The 21951-nt window shown below is 46.2% G+C and overlaps 1 protein-coding gene across 1 annotated transcript in view; it reads left to right on the plus strand.

Annotated features, from left to right (window-relative positions):
* Positions 1 to 8399: 8399 nt before the first annotated feature.
* Cd80 (CD80 molecule) overlaps positions 8400 to 21951 on the plus strand; it is a 29605-nt gene continuing 16053 nt past the window's right edge. Inside the window, exon 1 of the mRNA XM_048422376.3 lies at positions 8400 to 8814. Coding sequence (XP_048278333.2) covers positions 8712 to 8814 — 103 coding nt within the window. The 5' untranslated portion in view covers positions 8400 to 8711. The remainder of the gene's footprint in view (positions 8815 to 21951) is intronic.

Here is a 21951-nt window from a genome sequence, read left to right on the forward strand (position 1 = left end):
CAGGGCTGCGAATGTCCACGTACATCCATGCTTCTGGGATCAGCTTTCTTCTAGTTGGAACGATGAAAGTATGAGACCCTGGTCCCAGATGCTCTCCCACCTCTTTGTGGATAAACTGTTTTAAGAGAACAGATTCACCGATAATCAGAAACCAGGATGCTTAAACAAAGCTTTGACACTCCCTAGGCCTGACTATGTCACGAGTGCCCGTTTACACAGTGACAGCTACAGGTTTAGGAAATGTGTACTAACAGGAAGTCGTTAATATGCAAGGGCCGGGTGGGCTCTCTAGCAGAAATTCACAGCAAAGCGGCCTCAAGGGTCAAAGGGCAAGAAAGCACAGGCTAGGATCCTGTGTAAATTCATCAAAATAAATTAAGACAGTCAGATGTGGTGACTCGTACCTGTTATTTCAGCATCTGGAAACCCAGGGTTAGCCCTTCCATTCCCCATACTGCCACTTAGAAAAGCTGTATGGCTTGCAGCTAAACTTTGATTACTTTAAAGGCACAAAGCCTGATTTTTTAAAAATATCTTTTGTCCCACCAGTAGGCATAAGCATCCCTTTTGTGACCATGTAAAAGGAGTATTTAAAGAAAAATATTATATAAAAAAGCAAAACTTAGATATGCACCATAATTTTAAGAAGTGGGCAGTGATTCCAAAAAGTAAACAGGCAGGGAGGCTTGCTGGTGACCACACTTGATGACCTGGCATCTGACTGTTAGGGAACGCTTTATCCTCCCAAGCAGAACGGAAAAACTGCTTGCTGCTGGGGAAGTCCTTGCTGCTGCCCCCGGCTGCCTCCCTGGGTGCAGTGGCTGGTTCCCCCAAGCCAGGGCTTCCCAGCCTTTGGGAGAGACCTGCCAGGACATTTTGAAATCTTTGCTGGTGAGTTCCAGCAAGTGGCCTCTACTGCTGCCTTCATGTTTTTGCTGGCTTTCCAGCATGCCTGTTGCCCCAAGCCCAGCTTCATTTCCCGAACTTGCAAGGCCTTCTCTGCTCCAGCCAGTCACACACTAAGGGACTTCACTGGCCCCTGGGCTCTCAGTAGATGAAAACGCAGCCTTCAGGGGAAAACAAACCGAACAGGAACAACGGCTGCTTTGTTGGAGTGATTTTTCTTCCACTGTGCCCAACTGCTTCCACTGACCTTCCCGGACTAGCCACAGGTAGTTCGCTCTCGTTGCTGGGTCTAGATGACTCCTGGCCGCGTGCAGTAAAGAAATTTTAGCAGGAGACATTTAGTTGTCTTTCCTGTCTGCTTCTCCACCCTCGGACCCCCTCATTCCTGGGTCATACTCCATCCTGAAACTGCTCTTAAAGGGAACTCCTGGAGCTTAGGGCGTGGCACCTTTAAAGAAGTCACGGGCCATCTGAGGAGGCACTCAACTAAGCCCCAACAGAAATATGCCAGAGGCTCAGGGGAGATGCCCTCTGAAGTTCTGCAGCCATATGAACCCCACCCTCCCGCAGAACCTTCCAGTGGACAAAGCCCTTCCCTTCCTGAAACTGGTTCCATGGGTCCTCACTAGCTATGGTGAAAATGTGCTAGGACAGACAGAGAGAACATTCTGTGTAATTACCTTGGTATACAGTTCTAAATGTGCAAGCAACTCAACAGAGGAAGAAGACAGAGAGGCTGGAGTTGGGAGGGGGCAATTTCAGAAGCCATGGAAATGCTAGGGGCGGGTACTCAGGTGTTCACCATCTCCATCAGTGATGGCTTGTATGTGTATCCGACTGAATATTTTAAATATTTGTAGCTTTTTACTGTGTTGTGTTGATCTTGTTCTTGTTTGGATTTTGTTGTTGTTGTTTTGTTTTTCAAGACAGAGTTTCTCTGTTTAGCTCTGGCTGTCCCAGAATTTGCTCTGCCTTGCCTCCCAGGATCTGGGATTAAGAGCATGTGCCACCATGTCTGGCTGCTTTTTGCTATGTTTTAATTTTTACTATATTTTACTATATCTCAACAAAGTTATTAAAATTAAATAATTATGTACACAAATCTTAAATCTTGCCCTCCCTAGAAAGACATAGTGCAGGGGAAATTCCACTTTTCATTTAAGTCATGAAGTTTCTCTTTAGTTTTATGAACAGAATTAAGTTTCCCTGTTCAGCAAAACCATGACCTTCTGCTCAGGATCATATTTATAATATTATGTTGATATTATGCTGTGAATACAAAAGAAAAGGCAGGTTCACTTTTCAGGAAAAGTCCACAAGAAGGAAAAAGGAAAGGAGAGGGTAATAAGGGGAGGGGGGACTGAACACTTGCTTCATTTTAGGAAGCTTGCGCTGCAATACCCTACTAAGTCTTTCACACACTCTGCACTCACTCGCCAGCCATTTCTAATCACAGTCCCCGTGACCACACTACCCTGTCCCCAAAGCACCAAGACCCTTGACTCTTCCTATCTGATCGCTGTCTCCTTATTCCTCTTCTCAGAGAAAATGAAATCATAAAGTCCAAAGAGTGGCATTTCCATCTGTGTTCTGTCCAGCAGAGGATGGGGTGTCACAGCCAAATGCAACTCCTGGTGCCTGGAATCCTGCAACCCCGGGGGCATTTAGTTTCTAGGACCAGCAAGAGGTCCCTGCAATAAGCCTCCAGACTATCTTCACACCAATAAGATTCAGATCGGGTGAGAGGTCTTTCTTTTTAAATAGGGGCAAGACCCAAATCCTCTCACTGTCGGTAAATTTTATATATAGAAGTAAAAATCCGGGAGTCGATTTTTTTAAAATTATCAGGGTCACACTCTTTGAAAAGGATGCCCACAGGGCTACCACTTTCCCAGCTGGAAGACCCTGCCTTTGTCCTTCTGATAAATCTTCTGGCAAGGAGGCCTAACAGGACACCAGCAGGAATGATGCTTGGGGAGGGGGACTTCTCAGGTCCCATCAGCCAGCCAGAGCTTGCTGATAGCCTGGGCCTGACTGCAGAAGGGCAGTGTTGACAGGACAAAGCCTGCTTCCCACCTCTTCCTTTTGTATGCTCTCCTTTGCTTCCTAGCCTAGGAAGGCCCACAGATCTCAGGCCCTGTCAAACTCCTTCATCAGTCTACTTCAACAGACCACAGTGCCTTCAGCAACACTGAAAGTAAAGTAGAGACAGCAACTTAATTTGTGATTTTTTTTCTTTTGGTCAGAAAAACTTTGCTTCCTAGTAACATTAAGTCAGTATTTTAGACATTTCTTGTTAGGAATAGTCTTTTTACATTTTTTTTAATATTTATTTATTATGTATACAATATTCTGTCTGTGTCTTTGCCTGCAGTCCAGAAGAAGGCACCAGACCTCATTACAGATGGTTTTGAGCCACCATGTGGTTGCTGGTAATTGAACACAGGACCTTTGGAAGAGCAGGCAATGCTCTTAACTGCGTTAGGAATAATCTTAAGACAACCTTCTCCGCCGACACAAATAATTCCAAATTATTATTATTCAGACCAAATTAGACCAAATCAAAGATGCCCACATTTAATAAATGTTCTACCTGGGAACATGGTGAGGGAGAGAGAGAGAGAGGGAGGGAGAGAGAGAGAGAGAGAGAGAGAGAGATGGATGGGGTGGGAACCACGCAAAACCCAAAGACCACGTGTTCCGTGGCAACCTAAATAGACTGTGAGAGTGGTCCTGACCTTTCCTGGGGAGGGGTCAGCGTGTGGCAGGCATTCCCAGAGGTGGACCAAGGCCACTCCCAGGAGAGGGGACTTGAAATGGAGTTTTTTGTTCCATTGGTTCTTCAAGGATGAGTGCCAGGGGCTGGGGTGATGCTTTCAATCAATCATCCCAGATTCCTTGGATACAGGAGTGTTAGAGGGCTGGGATCTCACTTTTAATCAAATATCCTATAGTCCTTAAATGTAGGGGTGGTGGCTCAAGTCTGGCTACTTCCTGCAGGCATGGGGCAACATGGTTGGGGGTAGCTGGGAGTTGGTGAGCTCATGCTCAGTGAGAGGTGTGGCTAGAGCAGCATCTGATTTACTGTCATCCTGAAGTCTTCAGGCAGCTGCTTTTTGAGGGAGATGAGAAAACAGGTGGCTAGGAGAAAAAAAAATGTTTTTTGTCCTATGAAAGGGGCTAGCCATGGGAAGTCATTAGTTGCCAGAAAGAATGGGACAGAGGAGTGCCCTGGCTGTACAGGTGGGGCTTGGGTGTATAATTGGGACACAATAGCATATAAAACCAGATTTTAGCTGGTAGATGTCCTTGATCCAGGAGAGTTGATCGAATGGTAAAGTCCCAGGAGTTGGTGCAGGTGTTTGGCATTGTCTGGAGCGTGCTTTGTCTTGGCCCAGACAGCAGAAATGACCTGTAAAATATGCTTGAAACTGGGTGAGGTTAAAACAGGCTCTGGAGTCTGTTAGCCTTTACCAGACTTTTGAAAACACAGTAGAACTTTTTCCCGGAAACTGTATGTATCTGCCAAATGCCATTAGACAGACAACTAAAGCGAGTTGGAAACTCTGGATTTTTAAGATGTACCTAAAACCTGTTAGTCATGGACTATGAAGCCTATGAAAGAGGCACACCTGTCTGTATTTTTGTAGGAGATTTAACAAATGAAGTAATGAGCTACTAGTTCCTTAAGTCATCAAATGCCATTAGACAGATCTGGGTGGGATAAATGAACAGAAATGAGACAGCATTTTAGCTACACTGGCAATCCCAAATCCTCTCCTTAGTCCTTAGAGAACACCAGTCTTAGAAACAGTGCTTGCTGTTAGCTGCTGAGTATGAAAGACCCAAAGATTTTTCCTGTGGGGGGGGGGAGATTTAGTCTACCTGTCTTGGCAGAATGAGAAGATCAATTCCCCAGAAGGTATCCAGGAAGCTAAAGAGGTGGAAGGCTGCTTTTTGCTGTGTAGGTGGCTTTGCCAAATCCAAAGGCAAGCCTGGAGGCAGGTCTTCTGTCTTCTTGGAGGAGTTAAAGGGTGCTGTAGAAGCTGCATGTCTGTGTTAGAAGCTCTTTTGTTAAATGCCATACCCTTAGATCTGTAAAGGCACTTGAGAATTGGGTACCATTTCCTTTCTATTTTAACTGGGCATATAAGCTAAATTTAGTTATGGGTTTTATTCAGTTAGTTACGTTTTACAGTGCCAGTAAATGTAAGAAGATTAAAAGGAATATTTTTATAAGTCAGAGAATACTAGCACACGTGGGTACTCTTACTCAAGATGGCGGAGAGGTCAAAATGGAGGCTACCCATGTGTTTTTATTTTTTCAAAGCTGCTGTAATCTGGAGTTATAAGTTTTACTGATCTTAACATTTCTATACCATTTTCTTCATGTAGCTACACTCATGCACCATAGCTATGATCATTTTCCTTCCCCCTCCCATAAACTTCCTTAGCTTTAGAAGGACACCATGAGCCTCTAACACACTCTGACTCCTGCTGTCTTATTCTGGGTTCTCTGCACAGCAGTGTTAGAGACAAAGACCCAAGTGAAAGTTAAGAAACTTGAATGAATAGAGAGTAAACAAGAGAGGTGAGATCCAATACAAAAAGCCTTACCAAATTGATGGCTGTTAAAGACAGTGGTTACTAATGGATGAAAGCATCACCCCAGTCTCTGACATTCATTCTTGGGGCACCAATGAAGCAGGAAGCTCCATTTCAAGTCCCCTCCCTTGGGAGTCGCTTTGGTCCAGAACCCCACCTCCAGGAAAACCCACCAAATGCTGACCCCTCCCCAAGGAAGGTCAGGACCACTTTCACAGGCTATTTAGGCGGCCGCAGAAAAAAGGAACATGTGTGTTTGGTCAAAAGTGAGATCCCAATCCCCTAATACCTCTATATCCAAAGAGGCTGGAATGTAATATTGAGTTGGAAGCATCACCCCAGCCTGCCAAGTGCTCAGACTCCAATTCCCAGCCTGCCAAGCTCTTAAACTCCAACTCCCAGCCTGCTAAACACTGACCCCTCCCTGGGGAGGGTCAGGACCACTCCCACAGGATATTTAGGGCAACAGGTGGTTTTGGGTTTGCATGTGCTGTCCCTCTGTCTTCCCCCTGTCATACTCCCGGCCATCTGGGAGTGCATCATTTATTAAACACGGACATTTGATTTGGTCTAATCTGGTGTAATTGGAGTTTGTTGGACCAGAGGAGAGGCCCGCTTTAAGATTTTCCTCTTTGGGTTTTTTTCATGGTTTCCCCTCACACTCTCTCTCCCCCTCATCATGCTCCCAGCCACCCAGGAGCACTGCATTTTTATTAAACATGGGCATCTTTTATTCGATCTAATCTAGTCTGATTGGAATTGTTTTCGGTGGCGGAGAGGCTCCTCTTAATATTATTCCTAACAGTTACTCCCTCCTGCAGGACTTTCTGGGAGCCCCGTGAAGGTCTTTAAGAACTTCCACCTGGGAGACAAAGCGGGAAGCAGCTACCCAGCTATTCTCAGCTTCTTGGGCCAAGGGTAGTCCCACAGACACCTACTTCCCCACAATTAAGGTTCTTCATGCTTGAGTACAGAACTTCCAAGGGTATTCCATGTCAAGACAAGAGGGGAGGCCTAGGTCAGTCAGAAGTCAACTTTGAAAACTGTAGGCTTAGTCAAAGATCTGCCTGGATCTGCCTGTGCAAAGAGATCCCCTGTCCAGCATGGCTGGCTGCCTGTCAATGGGTCCTCCCAGATTCCACATAGAGGGTCCCAGGCAGTTCAAACTGGCTGCAGATAACAGTTGCGGGTCGGCGGTGGGGCTGCAGCCTACTTTGTCCCATCCCTTGATGTTTTCATTGTGCTCCTTGAGCTACACCAGTTGTTGTAAGGTGAGTGTAGCCTGCCATCCTATGTGACTGTAGGGAGCACACTCTATGAGGATGGGCAAGATGCAAATGCAGCTAGGGTGATCTAGTAAACAGAAAACACGCCCCACCCCTCAATGCCTACTACATCTGAGCCAGACAGCTATAGTTATGGCAAAGAGTAACTCAGTATGAAAACAGAACGTCAGATCAGTGTAGAAGCAGTCAGGATGGCTCCCACACCACTGTTGAGACAGAGCTAGTGCCTGCCCCTTGCTCTTCCTCTTCTTAGATAGCCAAAACTCTCACCAGGGTTAGTTCATCCCTGTGGTGAGGGCAGCCTGCTGGGCGTCTTGCCCAAGTCACACTCTCTCAAAGAGCAAGGGAGCTTCCTCAAGGTTTTGGTAAAGGGAAGTTGGAAAGGGGAAATTCCGCCCCCCCTGCTGTATTAGTCATAAAGACGACAGCAAGAGGAGAAGGCTGTCAGTGGGCCCCACCTTTTGATTCTTAAGACACAAGAAAAAGACATCTTCTTCAGCGAATAAGTAAATACATTTATGATTTATCAACCGTGGGAAACCTTAGTAGAACAATTTAACACCAATCTGACATTTTCTTTTCCTTTTCTTTTTAAGACAACGGCTCCTATATCCCAGGCTGGCCTCCAACTTGCTATGTAACCCAGGATGATCTGGAACTTCTGATCCTCCTGTCTCCACTTCTCCAGGGTCACCACGCTGTTCATACCACTCTGGGGATTGAACTCGGGGCTTCCTGCATGGTAGGCAGACATTCTACTGACAAAACCGCCTCCGCAGCCCCAGCTTCACTGCTTTTAAAACAAGCATTCCATTGTGACTTGCCCTCAGAGGAGTCTCCTGAGATCTCTTGCTCTCACGGCTGTGGCATTTCAACACTCTTAGAAAATACCATCAGAATTCTTTTGTGTTTCCTGGATGCTAGCACATATTTCTATAGGCTGACCTTGAGTTTTTCTAATCAATAAAATGCTACTGGAAAAGTCTCTTCAAACTTACAGGCTAGAGCGTGGCTAGCAAGAGACAATCTGGTATGGCTCGGGGATAGCTCCAAAAGAGGAGATCCACACATCTGGCCAGTTGTAGATACGACGTCATTCATTTTCATTTCTCAATTTTGATACATTTACTGGAAAAAAAATAAACAAGCCTCTTCACATTACACAGCATAGTCTAAATACATAGTGTTTGTTGTGTGTCTTTTCTTTGCTCCCTTTTTACTGGGGCACCCCTCCGTTGGATGAAATCCTGTAGGACTTACTGTGTTTAAGACCTGAGGTTCTTGATAGCCTGTTAATATATAAAACAGTACCCTGGACAAATACATGTTTGCCAGTCCCTCTGTGTTTCTGCGTGTGACTGGGGGGGGGGGGGTGGAGGGGTGGGAGGTGGGATTTAAGCTTTCATGGGCTGACTGATACTGAAGGGTTTCTGTGCTTTTCAGTGTTGTTGTTTTTGAAATGGGGTCTCACTGGGTTCTGATGTTAGCCACACCCCCAGGCAGAGAACCCTTTCACCCAACTGCTGCTAATTCTCGGAAATGTCCAGAGCAAGTCACCTCCCCTAGAGTCCCCTCCACCTTTAAATTCCCCTCGTGGCCACGCCCTGATTTAGAGGCCACTCAGATTGACTCTCACTCATCACTCCTCGCAGACAGGAGAGTTTTCAGCTCAGCTCACTGCAAACAACGACTCTTTATTAGTTTCTGTTTCAGGTTGTGAAACACAGCCTTCGGGGACTCAACAACGGTCCCATCTCTGTGGAGCCATAGAATTGTCTTCAGCATCTGCTTGGTGTGTGCCATCCAGGCTTCTCTACTGCTCTGTTTCCCGATTTTTGTGAGCCTAGGAGGTGCCCGGGCTCCCTCTGGCTCTAGCTTCCTGGCTTTCACCATCTACCCAAAGCATCTGAAGCTATGGGGTGCCGACTGAGGCAGGATACACCGCGAACCAGGTGTCCACTTCTCGGGCTCATTCATCTCTTTGTGCTGCCGGTTGGTCTTTTTCTAATGTCTACAGGTAAGGAAGGAACTTCCAGGAACTGACTTAAACTGAACGGGGTTTTGAGGAAGATGCTGTTCTCTGGGCTGGCTCCCTCGGCTGACTTTGTAGAGTCTCCTTCTGCTCACTTTGTGAACCGGAGGGATCCTTCAGTGTGTTTCCAGAATACTTTAAAGCTAAGAAAGTTTTGGTTCAAAGACGGTAAACGGACATACAGGTTCACAGAGCAAGTTAGAAACCAAGTTAAATCAAGAACTTCCACTCTAACATAGAAGTAGGGACAGTACTGTTTTAACAACACACAAATCCAGAGAGCAGCTTAGGGCCGTGGCCTCCTCCATCTATAATAGATGTTCATCACATCTTGTTATGTGTCTACAGCCTTGGTCTGGGATTCTGGTTTTCAAAGTATAACTATGACTATGACTATGTTATGACGACGCTACGGTATGACTCAGTTAATGTGGCCTTCCTCTAAGCCGAACAGCGGTGACTTTTTCCGTTTGGTGGGTAGTTGAGAAATGTTATCTTCTTAGTGTGAAATCTTTCTCTTCATATTTCTTCTCAAGCTTTGCTTTCTTCCAGTGTGTCAACACTGGCATCTGACTGCTAGGATGTAGTGCAAAATGATTTTTTTTTAGTTGTTTCTGACGGGCTGTGTGTTTCCTATGTGTTCTTCAAAGAGCGCGTTGCTCTCAAGGTGATTCCGCTTCTGTGTCGGTGGTCTGAAGGGAGCTGGACTTCAGGCACTATCAGAAGGGGTGAGGGCTCTGCCCAGCTCATGGTTTTCTTGGGAACTGCCATCCACCATGTCCTGAATGACCTTTTTTAAAGGTCAGGAAACAAAAGATCTGCTTTCTAAGGAATAGCGTATAAACTGTTTCTCACAAACGAGGAGGAAGCCCGAGTGTCAGATGGCGATGCAGAAACTAGACTCTCAGAGGCCCTGGTGTCAAGTCATTCACCTAAAATCCTGCCCAGAATATCTAAGAATGTGAGAAACAAGAAGAGGGAAAGGAGGGGATGGAGGTACGCAGACCACCCGCTACAATAGTAGCAGTTTTAGGTTTTCCATCCCAAGTTGTGAGATTTGGTTGCAGAACCCAGAGAAGCCCGACTTAAGTGCCCATTCATACGTCAAGTTCTGGACATAGTCAGCACGTCCAACAACTACAGTTACAGTCTTTTTCTGGAGATTAGGGATGCACTCCCAAACTCTAGTCTTCTGGAGAAACTCCATACACCCAGAAATGGGGTTTGGGAGTTGATGGGTGGGGTGGAAAAACTCTTAAAAAGAGAGAGAAAGCAGGCAACATTTAAACCAAGCCTTGAGAATTGCGCCAGAAAGAGTCAGAAACCAAGCCTAGCTGATTCATTTTTAGCCATTAGGAAAGCACCATGCCCTACAGCTGCATGCACTGTCTACTGAGCTGAGCCCATGAACATCTTATTCTGAGAGTTCACCTTACCTCAGAAGTCGTTGAGCATGCGCTTCGTGGCTTCAAACATGTTTGCATATGTAAATCCTGGAACTAATCCCACAAGAAATATGAAAATAGGAGGACTACCAAAGCCCAGCTTCTGAGAAAAGAGGGGACAGGGTCGCTGGAGGAGTAGAGCTGACGGAGGCAGATGTAATAGAGGATTCTGGGCAGGGTGGCAAACTGGCAGACACCAGCACAGTATCCCTTCTCCCCATTTTAGGCAGAGTCTCGTGTAGCCTAGGCTGGCCTTTACCTCGTTAGGTAACAAAGGATGACTTTGAACTCTTGATCCTCCTGCCTCCATCTCCTAAGTGCTAGGATTCCAGATGCAGCACCTTGCCCAGGTTAGATATCAAATAGAGGGCATTCCGGGCAAGCACTTGGCCAACTGAGCTACACCATAACTGTCTAGCTCATTCTTTTTAAACATTTAATTCAACAAACACCAGGCAATTTTGGGGTACGAGGCATGTTTATTGGTCCCGGGAACAAATTTTGAGCTCCTTTCTTTCATGGAATTTATAGTCACTGGAAGAAAGAAGATGAATAATCTAATAATCATCGCATTAAATATGTGACGACCCCAGAGACGAGAACTTTGAAGGAAAGGTGGTGTTCTGAGGCGCCATTTTCGCCTGCTGCGGACCTGCAGACAGGCAGTGGTGGCAAGAGCAGGACCAGAAGGGCGCAAAGCCTAGGGCCTGGGCTTTTAGGAAATCTGAACGTTATTCACACTGCACAGGAGAGGAAGGGTGTAGAGGGGGAGGAGGCACGATCTATCTCAGTGCTGGCCATACATTAATTACGCATATTATCACCTGAGTGGGGGTTAAAAGGCTGTCCCTAGCACAGGGGATTTTTCAGAGAAGTGAAACTATTTTGCATAATCCTATAATGATGTATCTATTGATCGTAGACATTTCGAACCCATAGAAAGCCCACCTCCTAGAGGAAATACTACACCATGACCTGGGGTGAGGATGATATGTCAGTGTGACAAATGTCACACTCATGGGATGCTGATGATAGAGAGTACTCGGGACCGATCTGTGGGAATCCTGTAGGTTTGTCCACCCACTTCTCCTGGGAACCTAACACTGCTCTGAAAAATATTTTAAGGTATTTTGTTTTGGTTTTTAGAGTCAGGGTCTCACTCTGTAGTCCAGGCTGGCCTGGAATTCAGTATGTAGCTCAGGCTTGCCCCAAACTCCTGCCTCGCCTCCAGAGTATCCAGGATTACATAAGGGAGCTACCATGCCTGGCTTATGAATCTTACTTGAAAGGTTGCTTCTGTTTAGGTGGGCCTGAGCCAGGGCCTGAGATTCTACATTTCTAGTAAGCATCCAGGTGGATGCTGAGGCTGGCAGACTGACGGTACAGCCCTGTTTGAGAAGTAAGACTGCATGTAAATAATATTCAAAGAAAAACGGAAAGTCAGACGTGTTAACACAGGTGCCTAGCTACTCCGGAGGTTGAGGCAGGAGGATCAAAAACTCAGAACCTCAAGCTGGGTGGTGGTGGTGCATGCCTTTAATCCTAGCACTTGGAAGGCAGAGGCAGGTAGATCTTTGTGAGTTTGAGGCCAACCTAGTCTACAAAGAGAGGTCCAGGACAGTCGAAGTGGTCACAAAGAGAAACCCTGTCTTGAGAAACAAAAACAAAATTCAAGGCCTCTCTGTGCTATAGAGCAAATTCAAGGTTAGCATGGACAACTCAGTGAGACCCTGCCTTTAAATAGAAATCATGGAGTGGAATATAGCCCAGTGGATAGTGTACTTGCGCAGCCTACAAGGCTCTGAGCTTAGACTCTAGAAGGGTATAAACTGGGCACGGTGGCACATGCCCCTGATCTCAGCACTTAGGGGGCACAGGCAAAAAGATGAGAAATTTAGAATCACTCTATAGGGCATGGTGAGTTTGAGACCAGCCTGAACTACAAGGGTCTTTATTTAAAAAAAAAAAAAAGAAAAAGCTGCAGATACAGCCCAATGGTAGAGTGCTTGCCTAGCAATAGGAGGCTCTGCATTCAGTTCCTAGGACCGAACAACACACAAAAGTCTTGAGCTGGTGAAGCATGAGGAATGGCTCGTAGAACAGCACAGTAATTGTGCAAAAACCTAACAGGAGGCTGTTCCTGGAACCAAATGTATACAGTGATGTGGCTGATGGTTTTGGCGCGGAGAGAGGGGTCGGGTGGGGGAAGGATGGACTGAGACATGAGCAATATGAAGCTGGTGAGATCTTGGCAGGTTTTGGTGAGGATAGGAGTGGTCCTGTGGTCCCTCAGGTCAGGCAAGGGAGGGCTGTTTGGGTTCTGTGGATGTGCCACACCTTCAACCCTAACCTGGGTCAGGAAGTCACGCCATGGTGACGTGGTCCCCTCTCCCCTTCTACTCTCCAGCCATTGGCTTTCAGGGCAAGTGGGCCTTTGCCTTTCACAAGATAGGATCCAGCCACACCCTCTCCACCGCCAGGTTTCAGGCATGGTCTCTTGAGGCAGAAGCACATGACTGTATTCTAGGAGGCACCCATCAGGGAAGCCTAAGTATAAGTAGGCTGCCCTTCCTTCGGGGTTGGGATCCTTTCTGGATGACTCAGCTCTGAGGGCTTGGGAAAAGCTTTCTGCAGAAGTTGGATAAGCTGGATATGAATGCATTAGGAGCTCTGAGGTAGAGAGAAAGCAAGAGTCACAAAGAGTAATCCCCATCCACACCCTGCTATCCGAACACAACTGGCCAACACATCTCACAAGTTATAGAACCTCTGCCATCATTACCCTGATAACTGTAGTTCAAATATCAGCATCTAAGAGTTTTGAATTTAGGAGAAAAAAAATAAAGACCTGATTTCTACAGACTGTAAGGACTGTATCTAAACTGGAAGGAAAGTCAGGGGCAAGACTCAAATCTTCCCATGACTAGTGAGCCAGCACCCACCCTTGGACTGCTGGAACGCTGCACAGGCCTACCATCAGACCTGTGGAAATCACTAACGAAAAGTTTAGACGTGCCCCATAGTATCGCTTCCACAGAAAAGACTGTGTACAAGCATCAACTGTCTCCTAACATACACTAACCAGGCCCAACCCTTCTTAGCTTCCAAGATCAGTCGAGACGGGGCACGATTGGTGTGGTATGACTGCCGATCCGAATACTGAAATAAACATCTCCATGTAGTAGGATGATAAGTAGTATTTATGTCCCCCCCTTCATTCTTTTCAAATTTAATGTGATTTTTTTCTCTGGTCTTGGAAAATGTTTATTTAACTAGCACATTTATGCAATGTATATCACATCCCTTGAGTTATTTCATTTTATTTTGCTTTCAGTGCTGAGGATCAAACCAAATGTTTGGCAAGTGCACTACTCCTGAACTAACCTCCTCACCTGGTGGATTTATTTTATCTATCTATCTATCTATCTATCTATCTATCTATCTATCTATTTATTTATTTATTTGGTGTTTTGAGACAGGGTTTCTCTGTAGCTTTGGTGCCTGTCCTGGAACCAGGCTGACCTTGAACTCACAGAGATTCGCCTGCCTCTGTCTCCTGATTGCTGAAATTAAAGTCTAGAATTAAAGCCACTGCCGCCTGGCTTATGAGTTTTAAGATGCTGTACCTAGCTTGTTTCCTTTCTGTTAGGAGACCTGGTAATCCAGCACTAAGACCCTTGCCCCAGGGCTTGCCTACCAAGGAGCCTCCATATTTATTCCTGTAGTTAGACTCTAGAAAGATACATCAGACCTGTGTGGAGGAGTGTGAGTGCGTGCATACGTGTGCGTGTGCGTGTGCACGTGTGCCACAGCTCTCCTGTGGAGACCAAAGGAAAACTTGCAAGATTTAGTTCTCTCTATCATGTGGGTCCAGGGGTGAAACTCAGGTTATCAGGGTTAGTTATCATCAAGTGCCTTAACCCATAGAGCCACCTTATCAACTTTTATTTTAATAAAATGATTTAAATAAATTTTAATAAAATGATTATTTATTTTATTATTTTCTTACTTTCATCCAAAACACCCTTTTCTGAAAAATGTAAAAGTGGTTACATTGATAGCACCCTTTGGTTTAGGTTTGGGGGCTTTTTTTTTCTGAGACAAGTTCTCACTATGTCGCTCCAGCGAGCCTGGAACTCATTATGTAGACCAGGTTGACCTGCCTCTACCTCCCAGCTGGTGGTGGGATCAAAGGCATGAACCACCACGCCTGGTTGATGGCACTCGTAAAAAGAAAGAACTGTGTAGCCCCTAAGCTGCAAGCCGATCATAATACCAAAAGTAAAGAGATAAAAACTTAGATTCTGAAAAGCTTTAAAACTGACCATTTAAAGCGAGCGTTTGCTGGGTTTTCGTCTCTCACACTGTTAGGAAGCTCTAACTGCTCTGTAGTTTCCGGGTATTTTCAACACCTCGTAACCAGACCCCTCCAGTGGCCACTCTTCCGTGTCACCTGGCCTCGTCTCCTAGCTACCATGACTCTACTTCCCCTCTCATGTACTATGCCTTTTTTGCGTGTTTCTTAGCGTGGAAGCTTGTACCCTGTGGTGTTGCATGTCTGGCTTCTTTTCAGGGTTCATCTATGTTGTAGGATGTATTGGAGCATCATTGTCTTCACGGCTACTAATGCACTGCTGTAGACTGAGTTCCTAAAAGACGAGTTCTTGGTCTAAAACCAGTGGTCTTGCTCCGATTTCTCTTCAAATTATATCAATCTTTCACCTTTTACTGAAACCAGAGGTCTTTATGTCTGTCTGTTGGTTGGTAGCTCTGTCTCCAGGGTACTAGTGGCTGGGAGTTGAAGTCAGTAAGGGAGGCAGATGGCAAGGCTGTCAGGAAAGGCCAGGGCTGCCCGAGGCTAACTGCTTAGTGTCCCCAGTTTGCCACCCAGAGGTGCAGGGCACACCCATTCGTTAGAAGCTGTCTTAGGGTTTCTATTGCTGCGATGAAACACCATGACCAAACAACGAATCGGGGAGGGAAAGGTTTATTTGGCTTACACTTTCAGCACTGCTGTTCATCACTGAAGGAACTCAGGACAGGAACTCAAACAGGGCAGGATCCCAGAGGCAGGAGCTGATGCAGAGGCCATGGAGGGGCGCTGCTTACTGGGTTGCTTCCCATGGCTCGTTCAGCCCTCCTTCTTATAGAACCCAGGATGAGCTGCCCAGGGACACCATCTGCCATGGCTGGCCCTCCCCCACTAAATGAGAAAAATGCCCTACAGCTGGATCTCAAGGAGGCATTTCCTCAGCTGAGGCTCCTTCCTCTGATGTCTCTAGCTTGTGTCAAGCTGACGCCCAAAAGCAGTCAGTGCAGCAGTAAACAGAGTTGTCTCCTCTTCCTACCCATTTTTCTCTGACAGCCTCAGCTCCATCCAACTGCTGAAGCCTAGAAGGGGCCTGGCGAGCACCCCAAGCCCGCTGTGGGCCTTCCGTTCAGACCACAGGTCAGACAGTTTCTGCAGTTCCATTCTGGGTGTGGCTTAACCAAGCAGGATGTGGTACATTGTTAGAAGAACCCTGCCAAGGCCTGTATTAGCCCTGATGAGACGAATCTGCGGGTAAACACTACAGGCCTAACGACCCGGCTCCACTCCCCATAACCAGCAGCAAAGGAGGAGAACCGCGTCCTGGCATTTGTCCTCTGACATCCACGCCACGGCATGTATCCATCCACTCGCTCATACCCGTGAATAATAAAGACAATAAGATGTAAGAGTCTGTGTTTAAAAATCATACAGTGCCACAGTTAAGAAAGCCCCTTGCTTGCGTTGTAGGATTGCTGCGGTCATTACGTGCAGGGTGGAGATGGCACATCCACTCTGCAGAAGTGAACCTGAGGCCCAAGGAGGTTTACCCAGCTCTTCAAGGTGATAGTCCTAATTTGTGGTCATCTAAACTCCTAATACTTAGCTATGCATTCAGCAGGGGTCCACTTCGTTCCCTTCTCGACTAGGTAGGCCCCTTTCTCAGCACCGCAGATGCGGCAATGAAAAGGAACAGGCAAAACTTCACAGATGGACTTGCATGTCGTTCATGTACACAGGTCTCTGTCTATCCCAGGTGTAACCTGCATCAGCTGGAGCAAGACTGAAGCCAAAGCCATGCGTAGTGGCTTATACGTGTAATCACAGTATTCTAGCCAGATAAAGACACGTAGGGATATACCTCATCTCAAAAAGCAAAACCAAAACATAACAAAAAGATTGAAGACAAACATATCAGGGTCAGAACCTAAGGAGTAGCCAGACGGTGATGTTAGAGGGGACTCTGGGAGAAACAGAGGAAGGCTTTTCTGAGTAGCGAACACCAGCCCAGAGTGACGTGGGCCCTGGACCATGTTGACCTCCTCAGGAAGATGCTGGCTTCTCTCATGCCCTAGGCACGGTGAGGAGAGTTAGGTACGGCGTCCTGTGTGAATCCTCACTCTTGCTTTGTCTGGGACGCTGAAGAGCCAAGTGGCAACAAACAAACTCAGAGATCCAGTGAGGTCACTGACACAGACAAAATTCTTCCAAGACGTTTCTTCCATTTTTTTCTCATTGCTCAGCACGAGAGTGAGAATCTGGTTCCTGTGGGAATTTCCAGGCTGCACGGGAAAGTTTTGATTCCTCTTTTTCAGTCTGATTCTTCTTCAGCGTCGGGGGTGTGAGAGGTGGGGTCTCAGACAGGAATGGAAAGTAGCCCATTGATGAGGCGCCATGACTTTTAGAGAGACATCCATGCTTCTCTGCGTGTGAGTGCACAAAAACTCCTCAGGAACTGCCACCGAAACGAGACAGTTTTGCTTTTGGTTATGATTTCTCTCTTGTTTGTGTCATCAGGTGTCAAAAGCTGCTGGATGTATTGCATTCTATAGGGTGGGAACAAGCAGTTCTGGGGAGAGGACACCCCATTATCTGGGGCCCAAATAAATTAGCTGTTTTGTGTCGTGGTGTCCATCGGGTCCAAGCAAAACCAGAGTCCTATACAGCTGCTAAGATCCCTGAGTGAGATTAATTCAACCAGAGAGTAAGATTTGGGGCAGGCAGAGGGAATGCAGACCCTCCTACAGAAGACTTGCTGTCCCAGGGTCTCCCCCACTTCTATAGTTTAATTGAATTTACTACTGTGGTGCTCTGGAATACGCAGGGGTCGCACCCCTTTTACGGGTGAGAAGACAGCTAACTGGACGAGTAGCTGAGCGGAGACTAGAGTCAAAGTCCACGGGAACATGTAGTCTGTGCTCCGTGACACAGCTTTTAGCTTTCCTGCATCCCCAAATGTGTCCAGGTCATAGCTTGGTCTTCAGCGTATCATTTTCATTTGTGTCGGTTAAGGCTCTAGAGTAGGAACCGGTGACATTCGGCAAAGCTGCCTAAAGGGGAGCCTGCGAGCTCAGCTGTCTAGGAAGGTGTTATTGCTCCCATCTTGTTTTCCAAGACACAGGGGGCCTGGAAATGAGGCTGCAACACATGTGCTTTCCCCAAGGGCGTCTTTGTGACTCTGGGGGCACAAGGCAAGGTAGATGCGGATGACGGTACTGGGTCAGGGCCTGAGAATTTGGGCTTTAGGGGGACACTGCTCTGGAGCCATAACCCAGAGGTCTCATCTGATGAGTTTTGTGGTATTGACACTCGCTAGGAGCTAATGAGTCAGGGTTTAGATACTGAAGTGTTGGTTTTTTGCGAGAGGGATATACAGGTGAGGAAACATGTCTGATCTTTTTTTTTTGGTTTTGGTTTTGGTTTATGTGTATGGGATTTTGTACACATGCGTGTATTGTATACCGTGTGAGTGCCTGGTACCCACAGAGACCAGAAGAAGATGCAAGACCCCCTAGAACTGGAGTTACAGGTGATTATGGGTCATCTTGTAGAAGCTGAGAATTGGAGACAGGTCCCTCTGGAAGAAGAACCAGGGCTCTTAACCACCGAGCCGTCTCTCCAGCCCCAGGGACCAAGCTTGAAAATGGAACCCACTGAGCAAATCCATGCTAGAGGATAATTGGATGCACAGTGGACAGCCAGTCAAGAGGACAGGGTAGAGAGGCCATCAGATGACTAAGAGGGCAGGCTAAGGCCACAGTGTAAGCCTTGTTCATGTCCTGGGGTGCAGTGAGTCATTCCAGTCTGGAGCCATGAAGTGAGCCAAAGCCCGGAAAGAAAAGGACTCTTTCATTTTTTATTTTGTTGTTTTTTAAAGTTTTGTTCATTAGAAACAGGTCTTTTGCAGTCTAGGCTGGCCTCAAACTCTCTGTGTAGCCAAGGATAACCTTAAACTCTTGGTCTCCCTACTTCTGCCTCCCAAGTGTTGGGGTTACAGAGCCCTAGGACTCTTTATTTTTATTGCTTGTTTGCCTATTTATTTATTGATTTGTATGCACACCTATGGCAAGTGTTAGAGGTCAAAGGGCAACTTGCAGGAGTTAGTTCTCTCCTTCCAACACGTGGGCCCCGAGGATCAAACCCAGGATGTCAAGTTTATTAACAGTTGCCTTTACCCACTGGTCCCTCCCAAGACTCCTTCCCAAAGAGGAAGAGCTCTGTGGTGGGGCCAGGAGGGAGCCATGCAGGGTTGCTTCAGATCTTCGGGAACTGAATCCTAAAGCTGAGTGAGGCAGCCACCTTAGTTTCTTTTCCTGTCACCATAATAAAATGGCCAGACAAAAGTCAGTTAGGGGAGGAAGGGCTCATTCGGCCCCACAGTTTCAGGATATCTGTCAGGGTATCCATCATGGCGAGGAGTCACAGCAGCGGGAGCAGGAAACAGCTGGCCTCATGGCATCCCTGTCAAGAGAAAGAATAGGCATGCTTGTGATACCCAGCTTCTGAAACGGTGCTATCCACAATGGGCAGGTCTCCCCGCCTCGGTGAGATCAGGATAATTCCCCATAGGTGTGCCAAAATCTGACTGAATAAAAAATGAGGACATGGCTACTCCAAGGTATGGTTGGGAAGAAGGTTTTTTATTGTAGATATGAGGCATCTGGAGGCATCCAGAGAAGAAAGAAAGATTAGCAGATTGAACGTGGCTGGCAGAATAGACTGGGCCGTGAGAGGCGAGAGGAAGGGGAGAGGGAGAGAGGAAGAGAGGAGAGGGAATCAGGAGAGGGGAGAGAACCAAGAGAGTGTGTGACTGGAACGCCTGGGTTATTAGAAGCTGGGGGAAAGGGAGGGACGGGAAGCTCAGGAGCTGGAGAGGTTTAGGGTAGAGGGCGGGGCTGAGAGGAGCAGAGAGGAGCCAGGACTCTGTAACAGTGCTTGCAATGCCCAGAGAGACTGGAGGCCAGCATGGGTATGTTAAAGAGGCACCACGGTTAGCCATTTGTCCTGAGTTTCTTTGGGAGCTGACACTGGTCTCTCCAGGGATTCTAGATTCTGTCAAGTAGACAGCTAACACTAATGATGGCAGCGCTCAATAAGAGAGGGGCCTTAAAAGTCGGGGCCAGTAAGAAAAATATACAAAGAACTGGGGCAGCACCTTTTTCTTGGCCTAGTTTCCGTATCTGTAAATAAGCTGAAGAAAGAGCGAATGCTGGTAGTGCCCCCCAGACTTCACAGTCCTCAACTTTGTCCTCCGTATTCCTTTGGGGCAGCAGATTCTTTAACCTGCCCTGGCACTTTGTCTGGGGTGTCTTAAAACCCACCACCTTCTCATGGGACCGGAGGACCATCCCACTCCCTGGGTGTCCCTGTCTCTGCCCCTGGTCCATAGGATGTGAATGGAAAATGAGCAGGTGCTTTCCCATACATTAGAATGCTCACCGTTTGTTATCCTATGAATGTGTGGGAGAGAGGAAGATTCCAGGCACATCTTTGTAGTGACATCGCCATTCTAGGTGCTCCACTGAATGGCATGTATGGTAGAAAAATGGCAGGTTAATTGCCAATGTAGTAATGGGTATTCAAGGTATAAGGTTGCTGCAAAAATACTGGGTTCACTTTAGGCTGCAAAATCAGACGATTTCTATAAAGGAGATGGCATCTCAACTCTCCTCTGAGTCTAGTCTCTCATCTAGTGAAAGGTTTAGTGGCCTTTGCTCCCAAATCAAACTGTGTGGTAGGAAAATGAGAGCGCTCAAAATCATATTAGTAGCCATTAGTAGTGGCTTACACCAATCCTAGAATTCAGGAAGATTAACTCCCAGCTGATGCAGGAGGATCAAGATAGTCTGCTTGAGCTTCCTAGGGTGACCTTGTCTCAAACAAAACAAAACAAAACAAAATGCAGTTCTGTGCAATGTGTGGTGCATGTGTGTGTGTGAGCACATATATGCATGTATGTGCATATATGCTTATGTGCATGCATGTGTGTGAGCACGTAGATGTGTGTGTACGTATAAGCTTGTGTGTGTGTGTGTGTGTGTGTGTGTGTGTGCGTGTGTGCATGCATGTGTGTATGTGAAAGAGAGACAGAGAGAGATGGGGAAAGAGCTGTAGAAGAAACCAAAGGGAAAGTTCCATTGGGTAGATTTTTTGGTTGTTGGGTTTTTTTGGTTTTTTTTTTTTCTGTGATTGTTTTGTTGAGACAGAGTTCGTGTTATGTGGCACTGAGTAGACTGTGAAATCAGACAAAAGGATCCTTGTTGCTTTATGAGAGCTGAAGCAAGATGGCGGAACTTCGTGCTCTTCTACCTCTGTTGGAAATATCAGACATTTGTGAGATGGGGGTCATAGCTCCTTACAGAGGTCTCAGCAGAGACTTTGATATGCTTGGGAAGCTTGGGGCAAAGAGGACTATGATTCTACGCCTTGTGGCTCTTCATCATGAAGGAATAGGAAGGCAGATAAGAGAAAATACAAAATTAAGAGGGCCATATTTTAAATAGCCAATACAACAGAACATCCTTATTCTTAGCGTTCACATTTGTGAATTGGCCTAGTCTCTGAAATTATTTACATTTTATTTGGGGTGTGGCAGGCCTTGCTGTGTAGCTCTGGTTGGCCTCTAACTGATGGCAATCCTCCTGCCTCAACCTCTTAAGCACTAGGATTACAGAAATGTACCATCACGCACAGCTCCAGGATGTATTACCTGTAGAATTTTAGGCATGGACGGAACAGCAGAACTTGCAAATGTCTCTCTACCATTGTTTCTCTCAGTTCTTTCTTTCTTCTCTTACCTCTATCCAGATGAATCCTTTCTGTCTCTCTTGAAGTCTTCCTTCTAACTAAATTCATTTTTAACCTCACAATTTATATACCCCGGGAAAATCTTTCAAGCAATATAAAGATTACAACATGGTTACATTCTATTTTTCAAAAGAATGATTACAATGAATACAAGTATAAAAACAGCCTGTTTTCCATATCCCTCATGTGATTAAACATTTTATGTATTACAGGTAAAAAGTTGTCCCAAGAACCCACACTCATTCATACCCAAGCAACTTGTTATAGATGAACGAAGTGTAAGCAAGCAAGGGGTTTTTCTCAGCCAGTTCTTTTATTTGCAGGTTACATTTTGCGGTTACAAAGAAAGGACTAATCATTTTATTATTTATCACAAAGGGTATATCTTATAAGAAATCTTAGAAGAATCACAAATCTAAACTTTTATTTATGAAAAAGAACACGTGGGCTCTATTTTAAATCATCAGGGTGCATACCCATTCATCGACAGTTTCTTTTTTATTTTATTTTTTAAAAAACTATCTATTTTTCATTTTACACACCAACTCCAGTCCCCACTCC

This window comes from Myodes glareolus, chromosome 2, assembly GCF_982192425.1.
Source record: "Myodes glareolus chromosome 2, mMyoGla1.1, whole genome shotgun sequence".
In the NCBI taxonomy this organism is placed as follows: Eukaryota; Metazoa; Chordata; class Mammalia; order Rodentia; family Cricetidae; genus Myodes; species Myodes glareolus.